At 24.2% G+C, this 13,933-nt stretch overlaps 2 protein-coding genes across 2 annotated transcripts; one reads left to right on the top strand and one right to left on the bottom strand.

Annotated features, from left to right (window-relative positions):
• Positions 1 to 1,658: 1,658 nt before the first annotated feature.
• Positions 1,659 to 6,506, top strand: PBANKA_1434800 (aminophospholipid-transporting P-ATPase, putative; the record flags this gene model as incomplete). The annotated part of the gene is made up of 4 exons (XM_034567702.1): positions 1,659 to 1,687; positions 1,791 to 6,147; positions 6,237 to 6,305; positions 6,414 to 6,506. The coding sequence occupies 4 exons, from the start codon at positions 1,659 to 1,661 to the stop codon at positions 6,504 to 6,506; spliced, it is 4,548 nt and encodes a 1,515-aa protein (XP_034424173.1).
• Positions 6,507 to 7,411: 905 nt separating this feature from the next.
• On the bottom strand, positions 7,412 to 13,372 carry PBANKA_1434700 (clathrin heavy chain, putative; the record flags this gene model as incomplete). Its single annotated transcript, XM_034567701.1, has 1 exon — positions 7,412 to 13,372. The coding sequence occupies one exon, from the start codon at positions 13,370 to 13,372 to the stop codon at positions 7,412 to 7,414; it is 5,961 nt and encodes a 1,986-aa protein (XP_034424172.1).
• Between the last annotated feature and the right edge of the window lie 561 nt (positions 13,373 to 13,933).

Raw genomic sequence — 13,933 nt, 5'->3', positions numbered from 1 at the left:
CAAACTATTATATATTTTTTCATTTCATCAACAAATATGTATATAAATCAAAGGAGAGTTAGTTCTTTGCTTCAAAATTGCAATTTCTCCTATAACCAAATAAAATTGTTATATACGCTAAAAGTTAATATATTCACATATATATACGAACTTATTTTGCCCATAAATATAAAAAAGTGACTATGGGTGTATTTAATACATCTACAATGGAAAATTGTGGATATATGCATATATAAGAAACTATTTAATAATTTTGATATAATTATACTGGCTTTCCTTTTTCCAAATCGTAAATACAACTATATAAAATAATGCATAAATTTCATGTATTTATATTACATATAATAATAAGATATACATATACGTATACTATTTTTTTTGTTATATTAATTGTCCATGAATTGATAAATTTAGTATAGTCTTTATAGAAGTATTTACGTGAAAACAAGGCAGATTTATATATTGTCATATATAACTAATAAAATAATAAACAAACGAATAAAAAATAAATATATGTCCCTGATTATAATTTGCGACATGCCTAATATGCATTTCATTAGTATTAATTAAATATATTATATCTATTGAAAGTGCTTATAAGGGTTTGATTTATTTAATTTAAAGAAATGAATAAAAGGTAGAGGAAAAAAAAACTAAAACTGGTTTATATAATACGGTTTAATATTATTTCACTTTTTTAAATAATAAATGCATTTAACATATTCTCCAATTAGCTTTGTAGTAAGGTAATACTTATATAATATTAAAACAGAAAATATCTATCTATTTATAAAAATCGATTATCCAAAAAAGCAATATATATATTATATAAAATTTTCCAATTGCATATTTGATATCCTTATTTTTCTACAATGCTTATACACATGTATGCATGCCCCAATAGTAAGTAAATTGGTTAAATACATGAATAATATTTGCATTTATTAAATTATATGTATTTTTGTCTTTATTAAAGTAAATTAAAAATATATTGTTATATAGAAAAATAAATAATTTTAAGTTTAAACATTTATGGGTATAAAGCATACTCACTGAGTATAAAAGTTTATTATAATTAAAAATGTATAAAAATACATATTTTAAACATTTCATAGTGACTGACTTAACTATTTTTTAATTTTCAATTATTTAAAAAATCTTGAAAATATAAAATGACATATTCATATAAATGTATTAATAATTACCCCGGCGTACTAATATAACATTCCAATGAATATACACAAATATGCATAAACATAAATTATTAAAAAATTTATGTAGTTGAATAACTTTACATCAGTTTTTGTGACTGGTATTATTGCTGTTATTATTATATTTACACTTTATTTATATTATTGTGATTATTATTTTATATTTTACTTTCTATTAGTTTTGTCAAAATTTTATTTCTTTTTATGCAATGTTTTTCTATTTTTTTTAATTTTAATTTTTAAAATTATTATTAATATATAATTCTAAAAAATGTATTATTATTTTAATATAGTTTTAAAGTAACTGCAATAAAAAAAGAAAACGAAAAAAAAAATACTGTGTGATTTAATTATTTTTAAATATATGCTAAAATAATATAAATCAAATACCCATAAAAGAAGGGAAATAGGAAACAGGTGGTAATAATATCACTGCTTTATAAGAAAATGCCGAAACACATAAAGGGTGATAATGTGTAATGTTTAAATAACTAAATAAAAAAATAGAACAATCGTCTTTTTTACATATATTCATTCTTATTATATATTTATATGTATATATACATTTTTTCTTTTTAGTGAGGCAAATGCAACACAAATACGCATCAACGGCGTGAACAAAAGGCGCCATACAAATTCAGTGATTACTTCTAAATACACAATTTTTAATTTTATATTTTTAAACGCTTATGAGCAATTCCATAAAATATCAAATATTTATTTTTTTATCATCGGAGTATTACAACTGGTTCCTGAATTAACAGCAACGAATAGAATACCCACAATATTATTCCCTTTATCAATTGTATTAATTGCTAATGCTATAAATGATGCATATGAAGATTGGAATAGACATAGAACTGATAAAATTGAAAACAACAGAGTATGCTATGTTATAAGTGATGGTGACTTATCACAACCTAACAATAGTAATAATGTGTTTATTAAATTTATTCGATACCTAAAAAAAATATTATTAAAAAAAAGTAAGAAAATAGATATTATTGAAAGCTATTATGATGATGAAGATGATGATGAAGAAGAAGAGGAAGATATTGACGAAATGGCTGACACGAATTATTTTATGAACAGTTATGATGACAAATTAGAAAATATAGATGGAACAATACAAAAAAGATGGAAAGATATTGAAGTAGGAGATATAATAATATGTAGACGGTCCGATTTTTTTTGTGCAGATATTTTATTGTTAAGTTCAAGTGATCCCAATGGAATATGCTTTGCTGAAACATCGAGTTTAGATGGTGAAACAAATTTAAAAGTTAAAGAAGTTAATAAATATATATTTAATAATTTAACATATAATATGGATGAAGCTATTGAAAAAGCAAAAAAATTAAGAGGTTATATTTTAAGCGAAAAGCCAAATAAAAATTTATCTACTATGAATGGTGCTATTTATTTAGAAAGTGATATAAATACCGATGTAACAACTAATAAAGAAATTAAAAAAAGTATATCTGAAGGATCAATCCATAGAGATGAAATAGAAAATAGCAAAGATATAAATAATAATTTTATAGAAAATAAATCAAATGATAATTTATATAGTTATAAGCATGATGATAAATATATTAAGCTACCATTTGATGAAAAAAATTTTGTTTTACGGGGTTGCAAATTAAAAAACATAGATTGGGTAATAGGTATGGCTATATATATAGGGAAAGAGACAAAAATACAAATGAACTCATTAAAACCAGTTATAAAATATAGTAAGCTTGAAATATTAACAAATAAGTTAACTATCATTATATGGTTAATTCAAGTATTTATGTGTATCATATCTGCATATTATAGTGCTGTAATTGTTAGCTTCTCAAAAAAGAGCAAGTTTAAATATTTGCCATTTAATTTAGTGGAACCAAAAGCGCCAATTATTAGTGGTATTGTATCATTTTTTTCATGGATAGTTATTACTGCTAATTTTATACCTATTTGTTTAATTGTTACTATGAGTTTTGTTAAAGTTGTCCAAGCATATTTTATATCTTGTGATAATAATATGGTTTATAAGGTGGAGGAAAATATTCCATCTTTTGGAGAATCCATACAAAAGTCTATGAAATCGAAAAAAAAATTTTCTATAGAAGTAGATGAAATGCATAATAATTCGAATGAAGATAAATCAATGGTTGACACTAATAAAAAAAAAGGTACTAACCCTTCTGATTCTACAAAAATAATATTAAATAGCGAATATGAAAATAGTGATATATTCAAAAAAAGATCTACGAGAATGCGAACTTTTAAAGACTCTAAAGAAAAAAGTTATATATATTTTAATGCAATACCAAGAACTTCAAGTTTAATAGAAGAGTTGGGACAAATCGAATATATATTTTCTGATAAAACTGGAACATTAACATGTAATGTTATGGAGTTTAGAAAATGTGCAATAAACGGTATATCATATGGAACTGGTTTAACAGAAATTAAAAGAAAAATTTTAAAAAAAAATAACATTCCTATTCCTCAGGAACCGGTAGATTTTGATCCTAAAAACAAAACACCAAATGTGAATATTATTGATAAACAATTAGTAGATCAATTAAAAGATGTTAATCATTTTAATCATGCTTCTTTAATATATTTTTTTCTTCATTTATCAATCAATCATTGTGTTATGTGTGATACGAGTGATAATGTTAACACATATTCTTCTAGCAGCCCTGATGAAGAGGCTTTAGTATATGCAGCTAAACATTTTGGAATTACTTTTCTATATCGAAAGGATGGAAAATGTGGAATTAAAATATTTGATAAGGTATATGAAATAGATATTTTAGCTACTGTGGAATTTACCAGTAAAAGAAAAATGAGCACTGTTGTATGTCGAATTCCAATCATATCAAATGAATCCACCGAACCATCCTCCATCAACAATAACGCAATGCCTCGTCCAAGAAATGCCAATAACAACACTAATGGTACTAGCAATACTATCGAAAACGGGAACAATGCCATTTTGAAGACTGGAGAACAAGGTGGGAATGGTATGGGAGATAATCCAGTCAACCTATCGACGGAAAAGGAATTGAATATTTCATCTTCAGCCATAGAACAAGTCAAGGATAGTGCTGGAAACAGTGATATGAAAAAAAATCGAGAAAAAGAAAAGACGATAAATAACGAAAATAACAAAATCGAAAAAAAAAATACCAAAAATAAACATACGGGAACAAATAATAATGTAATAAGTTGCGAAAATACAAAGAAACATAAAATAGTAGTATTTTGCAAGGGAGCAGGATGTGTAATTATAAAAAAGTTAGCGAAAAAAACAGATGTAGATGACTTAACAATAGAACATATGGAAACATATGCAGATGAAGGGTTAAGAACCTTGTGTATTGCATATAAAGAATTAAGCCAAGAAGAATTTGCTATATGGTATAATTCATATAAAGAAGCATCTTTAAGTTTAAATTGTAGAGAACAAAATATTGAAAAGATTGCTGAAAATATTGAAAAAGATTTAATATTACAAGGAGTTACAGGCATAGAAGATAAATTACAAGAAGGAGTTGGCTCAACTATTGAAGATTTAAGGCTATCCGGTATACATGTATGGATGCTAACAGGTGATAAAATTGAAACGGCTATTAATATTGGTATTGCAACTAACTTAATAGATAATGGTTCTGAACAGTTCATATATACCGAAGAATTAGCACTCAGTGAAGATTTGTTAATGAAAAAATTAGATGAAGATATAATATATGTAGAAAAATCATTAAGTTTACTACATTTTAATTTTGATACAAATAAAGTAGAAGAATCTTTTTTTAAGAAAATTATATCTAATAAATATAAAAATACTGATAGTTTAGCATTAGATCACGATACATATAAAGAGGACATGACTTTAAATAATAATGTCTTAATAGTAGATGGGAGTGTATTGGACATATTACTTAGTAAACCCTTTGAAAGAAAATTTTTTTATTTGGCTGATAAATGCTCATCAGTTATATGTGGCCGTGTTAGTCCTTATCAAAAAGGTTCCATAGTTTCTTCTGCAAATAGATTATTAAAAAAAAATACTTTAGCTATTGGTGATGGTGCAAATGATTGTAATATGATTAAGATGGCTAATATAGGTGTCGGAATAAGAGGTCAAGAAGGTGTACAAGCTTTTAATTCATCAGATTATGGAATTAGTCAATTTCGATTTTTAAGAAATTTAATATTAGTACATGGTAGATTATCATATAGAAGAATAAGCAAATTGGTTGTATATATGTTTTATAAAAATATAGTTTTTATTTTCCCATTGTTTATATATGGGTCAATTTCATTATATTCAGGGCAAAAAATATACTATGAATTTTTATTACATTTATATAATGTTATGTTCACATCTCTACCGATAGTTATATTAGCAATTCTAGATAAAGATGTTAGTTTAAATACAGCACTAAAAAATCCATGTTTATACAAATTAGGAATACATAATTTTTATTTTAATATCAATAAGTTTATATCATGGGTTTTAAATAGTCTTTTTCACGGATTGTTAGTATTTATAATACCATTATATTTCTTAGCTTATTATAATATACCAAGTTCGACTGGAGAGCCATTTGACATTTGGTCAATTGGTTGTGTTACATATCTACTAGCAGTTTTTATAGTTAATATAAAAATACTGCTAGAAACATATTATCTAAATACATCACCAATTGTTGCTGTTTCTATGAGTGTAATTTCTTTTATTATTATGTCGATAGCTTTTTCATTTATTGGCATTGGAAATAAAAGTTTTCTAGGAGTGGCTATATTATTGGCCAAGTCCCTTCGTTTTTGGTTAGTTCTTTTGCTGGTGCTATTTACCGCTTTAACCAGAGATTATGTTTATAAGGTTTACAAGAAAAATTTTTATCCCGAAGCTTATCACTTGCTTCAAGATGAGGTAAGGCAAACATTATTTGAAAGATAAAAGGAAAAAAAATAAATTAATATATTTCTGCAAACAAAATTTTAATTTACCCAACTTTACAGGAGGAAAACATTTCAAATACAAACCATATTCAGCATAGTTCTAAATGTTCTAATAACATGGATGAAACGGTAGTTTAAAAAATTATTTTTTATAATTTTTAGAACTTATATGTTATTATATTTTTTGCACTTCATATAATTAATCATGGTTTGTTATTATTTTTCCCCCTTTTTCAGAAATCATCAAAATCCGAATTTATGGGATATGCATTTAGTGAAGCAGACCCAGCTTGCGTTCATTTCATAAGAAAACAGGATAAACTTATATAAGAAAAAAAAAAAACAAATAATGGCAATGGAAATAAAAATTCAACAAAATATAAAATAAATATTTTGGAATTTTAAGCTCATATCTATCATAAACTTGATTTTATTTCATTTTAGCATTGAAGAAATATGGATGTGTATACATGTTTTGATGTAAAAAATGTCTAACTATATTTATTGATGTATACAAGATCCACATGTGCGTATACATGCATAGTAAACTAATAATTTGAATTTATTCATAAATTTATTAGTATTATGTATTTGTTCACTTTTATATATGCACATTCTTATGGCTTATTTTATGATATTATAAGTTTGATGTTGTTTCATTTTATTTTTATTTAATCATATATTTTGTGTTTTATAAAAAGTTGAAAATGTAATCCAAATATTAACTTTTTTTTTAAATATGTTTTGTAACTTTTTGGAATATGAAAATATTAGGCTTAAATGGCTGAAGGCAGAACACATATATAAACAAAAAAATTATTTTTTATTTCATTAGCCACATTCCATTAAATATAAGAAAGACCTATAAGATAATACGACATAATATACTCACATTACGAAAGGTTAGAGCCATTACCATTTGTTATAAAAATTTTAACTTCATATAAATTTATGTGTTGTTACAAAGTTTGTACACATGCATAAAAAAAATATATAAATAATGTGTGATTGTGTATGTCTCTCTATTTAACAGCTTCCCTAGATAGTGAGATGAAAATCTGAGATGAATACTTGAAAAAATATAATTTACGAAGTGCATATAAATAGGGAAAATAAAAAAATTATAAAAAATAAAATTCACATGTAGTCATATGACTTCTTTGTATAAAAATGAATATGTAATAATGTGAAATTAATCGGATTGTGATTTAACTTAAGAAAAGGAGAGATGAACTTTAAAAATGTGTATTTGTATTAAACATGTCATATTTGTCAAAGTCTGAATTATTTGGGATATAATTATTTTGTGGAGGCATAATGGATAAGTTTTTATTCAATGAATAGGTGAATTGGTTTGAAATAGTATTGGCAGAAAAATCATTAGGAGCTGATTTATTCATTTTTTTTTCCTTTTCTATATCTTCTATTTGTTTTTTCATGGTTTCGATTTGTTGAGTATAATCACTAATAATTTGTATGAAATATAACATAGCATGATCTTTAAATCCACTCAACCATATAATTTCTAAAACATAATCTGGTTTCAATATATCATAACAAGCAATTAAACATGCACATAAAGCTTCCTTATTTTTAATTTGAATAAAATAATTAATTAGATCCTCGACATATAGATGATTTTTAGAAACTCTAGCAATATCAATAGCATCTTTAATTTGTCCTTCTTTTTTTGATAAATTAATAGCTTCTTTAAATTTTTTATTTTTTTTATATAATAATGCTGCAATTCTTCTCATTTCAGCTAATTTGTGATTTTCCAATTTATTAATTAAATTTGTTTGATTAAAATTGTCATACTCGTCTATCGATTTTCTTAAACTAATATAATCATCATTTTCTAGATAAATTTCATTTAGGGTTTCATTAACAGATGTAATATTTTGTGTTTGAATATCTTCTAAATATTTCTGTATTAATGGCAAATTATTTGATTTTTTCATTGTTTGTACTAATCTATTATTATCAATTTTATTTTCTAAAATCTTTAATAAATTATATAAATTCAATGGATTTTCTTCAATATAAAAATCTATTACTTTGTGTATTATATCACTATTTGTCACCTTATGTATTACTTGCATAAATATATCAGGCTGATAAGCAATAGGAGAGTGTTTAATAATTGTATCAACAGCTAAGTTATATTCATCATATGATATATATAAATATACTGCTTCTTTTAATAAATATTCGTTATGACATGCATCTATTAGTTTCCTTGTATTCATTTTATTAGTATAACTTCTTATAAACTCCATTAATTTTTCTGGTTTATATTTTGCATACAACATTCCTAATTCTGTATATATTCCTACATGTGCCCTTTCACTATTTAGCCCGTTTTCCAATAAACTCAATAGTTCATTTATATATTTTTTTTTTTCATAAATTTTTATGATTTCATCTAAATGATCTGCATGCATAATGAGTTGCAATCCTGCTACATGTGCAAATTTTAATTGTTTATATTTTACACATACTAAGTTTACTTCTCTCCAAGTTTTAAGACTTTTCGTTTTTTTAGCGGCTTCGATAGCTAATGAATATTCTTTTAATTTTAAATGGCAAAAGGTCAGTTTTTGATTATTCGGGATACTACTATATAATATCTTTGCTGCATCATATTCTTTTTCTTTATATAATCTATCACCAATTAATTGCATATTTGCTAAATTTGTACTAGCTATAAATTTTGTCATTTCTAATGTTTTTTTTAATTTGGCATATGCATATAATAATTCAGAATCTACTAATACATCTTTCAATGAATTCTGCTCTCTTAATGTATTTAAATAAGTTATTAACTGTTCATAAAAATTGTTTTCTTTGCATTTTTCTATAACCTCTTTATAAGCACCTGCATTATTTGATTTAATAAAGCTGTCAATCGCATCGATAATTTTATTCAATTTTAATTGAGCCTTACCTAATATAAACCATACATCATTTACATTACATTTTTGTGCAAATTCAATAGCTCTATTTAAATCTTCTTCATATTTTTCTACATTAGTAAGTTTTTCCTCTTTTTCCATTTCTTGTTCCTCTTTACTTTCTTCTTCAAATTCAGATAATTGTCCACTTCCATAATTCCGGAATGCTTCATTACTTCCATAGATCGATGATACTCCATCACGTTTTTCATTATAAGAGCTACTTAACGCCCCTGAAAAATTCGTAACATTTAAGTAACCATCAGAATCATTTACAGAGTAATCATTAATTGTATTAAATAAAGCAAACTCGGTTTTTTTCCTTCGAGCATTTGCTGACATCTTACCTTTTCGGTTTTGATTAAAAATCAGGATATTATCCAATAAAACTGAAATAGCAGATGTGTTGCAATTAAATTTTTTATATATGACAAAAGCTTCTTCTCTTAATTTGTATTCATATGCAACCTCGGCTATTTGTGAACCTGAAAAGTTGTCTAGTCTGTTAATATATTCCATAACTTTTTTTGAATCTGATTTGATAGCTGTTAAAATTAACAAATTTTGCAAATTTTTATTATCCCTAAATTCACTATTATGTAATACAATTTTTTCTAGTAATTCAATTAATTCACTACTTAATTTTTTTTCAATAAATGCTTTAACAGTTACAGTAATTTCATCAGCATTATTCGATTCAATTAAAGTTGAACCTATAACTTGGTCGATTACATTTTTTCGATATTTATTTAATTCGTCTAATACCATTGACCATAGTCCCATCGATTGCCTAGATACTAAATATTTAGCTTGTAATTTAAAAAGGCCATTTTTACTTGTTATATTTATAAGTTCTTCATCACATTGGCCATTTGATCTTTCATATGCAGTATATGCTAAATGTGGGTCTAAATCTTCACAATATTTTCCTATCATTTTTTTATCATAAAAATTGTTGTTTTTTAAAAATGTTTCAGGATCTTTATTTAAATCAATATAAATTTTTGCTAAAGCATTATGTAATTCTATATTTTCATAACCTTCATTAGATCTACTTTCAAGCCATGGTAATAATAATTTTAGTCGATTTCGTTTTTCTGCTATATCTATTAAATTACCAATGTTTGATATATTTTTTATATTATTTAGTAAATTAAGAAGAAAATCTTCTGATGCATCTAAATCTAATAGAACACCAATAACTTTATGAGCATTATGTGGGTTCACCTTAATAACATATACTTCAATATATTTTAACAAACTATTTTTATATAAATATTCAGCTAATTCTTCTATAAAATTATGTATATCACATACATATATTAATGGACGAGGGTCTGATAATTTGCATTCTTTTAAAAAGTTTTTTATTTGTTCAGGGTTATATTTTGCATTTCTGTCTTTACATATTCTATCTAATTCTTGAATATTGTTAATTTTTACACATGCCTCGATATATTTAAACATTATATGATGCAAATCTTCAATAGTTAAAGCTGAATTATTTTCGTAGGAGAATTGTGTGCCAATTCCAATGTCTGAATTTAGTAAAATAGATGATGCATCATCGTTATTACTTCTAGAGCTTGACAAATTATTATTAATATTGTTATTACTACTAATACTATTATTATCGTTATATTTGCCTATATCATTAGCATTTCTAGCAGTGCTCATATTTTGTAACTCATTCAATATAGAACTAATAAAATAAAATATTCCCTCATAATTTTTATTCTCTTCAAATTTGTTCACAATTTTTTTAATTCCAATTTTATTATAATATTGAACACATATCGAAATTATAATTTCAATATTTACTTTATTTCCTTTCATAAAATCAAATAACAAATCTTGACAAACTGAATCACTTAATGTTGAAAAATAATTTTTAATCCATTCAAGAGATATTCCACCATGTAAGCTCATATTACCTGACCCACCTTCTGAATTTAAATTATTTGAAATATTTCCATTTTTTTGAAAGCATGCTGATTTTGTAATAACTCTTTTAATGTCATTAATATTAGTATAATTTTCTAAAGCCCTTTGATATAATCCTTTTTCTTCACACAAATATGCTATTCTATTTTTATCATAGTAAGTAAATATATCCATTTGAAAAATCGTTTCAGCAATTTGAACATTATGATATAAATTAAATTCGAATATTTTGGTTTGCAAGTGTTTATGTTCTGGTTTATTATCTTTTAAGTAATCTAACAATATAGATGTAGCTTCCTGTAACTTGTTATTATTTAATAAATAGTCAACTATTTTTCCAATATCTAATTGGATATTATTATCACTTAACAATTTTATATACTGAGTTGCAATTTCAATATTAGTGTTTCTAAGATTGTTACTATTTCTTAAATCCTTCGAATTAGAAACACTATTATTATCATTGAAAAAATCCAAGGATTCATTTTTTTCTGTATGATGCAAATCTAAACTAGAACCCGAATCATTACCATTAGTATTCCCATAATTAAAACTTCCCCCTCCTGATGTAGTAGGAAATTCATAGTTAATTATTGTAATAAATATATTAACAAAATCGAAATTTGTAATATGCTTATAGTTATTAATATATGTCATAACATTATTAAACATATTTAACAAACAATATATAGAAATTATTTTATTATGTGCTCCACATCTTAAATATATGATTAATGATAATCGTAAATCTAAGGATTTTACTAAATCTCCCAATTCTTCTGAGCATGCTAATTTATCATCTTTTATCCATTTTTCTAAATATTCTTTTTTTTTTTGCAAAACAACTGGCTTAACTAATTCAATAGATTCATACGTATTTAATTTATCAAGTTCTAATAATACTGAAAAATATAAAAGTAATGGAGATAGTTGACCTTGAGAATTTCGAAATGATTTAAAACTATTTAAAACTTGCTGGGTTCGTAAAGGTGATACAATTCTTATATCCATATTTTTTTTATTCATTATTGTTATTGCTTCAGATATAGAATTAGAATATTTTTCAAATATTTTTGGATTTTTTAATAAACATATAATTTTTGATGCTTTTTTAAAATCCATTTCACTAATACATTTTTTATATACAGATATATAATCACAACCTGGATATCCATATTTTAATGATAAATTTCTAATTATTTTATCCTTTACATCTATATTAGATGATTTTAATGAATTTATTAAATTAATATAATTTAATGTTATATAATATATTTTTCCTTTTTTATTTACTGCAATTATTCCTTCGCCATTTTTGTTATCACAACATATAAATATATTATCATCACTTATTTTTTCTCTTACTATTTCAGTTAAAGTACTTTCATCAAATATATATACATAACTGCATTTTGTAATAACATATATAACACCTTGTAATGTATTTAAACTTATATATATAGGGAAATCATTTAATGTGTCATTTATTAAGTTTATTTCTTTTACAATTTTATAAGGTGTACTTCCTTCTGTTTTGCTATTATATATATCCATTAAATGTAACCTCGACATACTTGAATTTTTTTTTTTTTCAATAAAACAAAATAACGGTTTTGTATCCCAATTTTCAAATATAAATGAACCAAAACATCCAATAAACCCTTCAATTATTTGATGCAATTTTTTTTCACATGAATATAATTGCATATACCCATCAATGCTCTTTCCCTGATCTTGTGTAGATATACCACACAATATGCACCATTTCATTTCTTTATCTGTACCATAATATAATATTTGTGAATTATTATCAATAAATATTTGTGCTTTTTCAAAAACTTTTGTAAGTACATTATTTTCTTTATTTTTTTTTGTATTATACATATCTATATTCCAGTGATATACATTTTTTTCACAAACAATTGCAATCGTATCATTATTTATCCATTTCCAATAATTTATATGCTCATTTAAATTTAATGAACATATTTTTTCTTTTGTTTCTATATTAAATACTTGTAAAAATATCGTATTCGCATTTTTTATGCTACCTCTTAATGCTAATATTGGATCATTAGGGTGTATAATAACACTATCAGCTTTCATATACTTACGAATACTAACTTGGTTATATAAATTTATCACTACAACTTGTGTGTTGTCATTTACATTTTCTTTTACGCAAATAAACTTGTCTCCTTCGATTGATACATTTCCTAGACGAAAAGACTCATTCTGAATATTATATGAAGAAAGGTTATCAACAAGATTAACCGAAATGGGGCTATTCGAACTCATTTCTATTTATTTTTTTTGAATAAAAATTTGTATTTTTTATTGGAGTGATATATGTAAGAAAATTTAGTAGAATCAACGGGATAAGATAAAGAAGGTAAGAAAATACCAAAAGGGGAAGTGTAGAAAAATGCATGAAAAAAGCGCCTGACCTTATATTGATATTTATAATAACTTGCTTATCTTATATTTTCACATGTATGCATGTACATATAAGCCCTAATAAGTGAAAATATAATAAAAGATAACAAAAATAAATAAGCATATAACTGTATAGCTATCCATAAATAAATACACATATATGTGTATAATATAAATATATATTAGATACTAAAACGAGTTATGTAAATGGAAAATCATGTTTATATTTAATATATTATATTATGTACATGAACAATTGTAACGATAAGCATTCAATTGCGGCAAATTATTATTCAGTGATTCCATAGAATTAATACAATGAAACTTTGTAACAATTTTCATATCCATATAAAATAATAATAAAACATAAAACGAAGAAAAGTCGTTAAAAAAAAACTTTGAAATAAAAAATCGCAAAGATAC

This window comes from Plasmodium berghei (assembly GCF_900002375.2).
Source record: "Plasmodium berghei ANKA genome assembly, chromosome: 14".
In the NCBI taxonomy this organism is placed as follows: Eukaryota; Apicomplexa; class Aconoidasida; order Haemosporida; family Plasmodiidae; genus Plasmodium; species Plasmodium berghei.
Note: the sequence above shows the minus strand (reverse complement) of the source record. Positions and strands in the feature narration are given on the sequence as shown.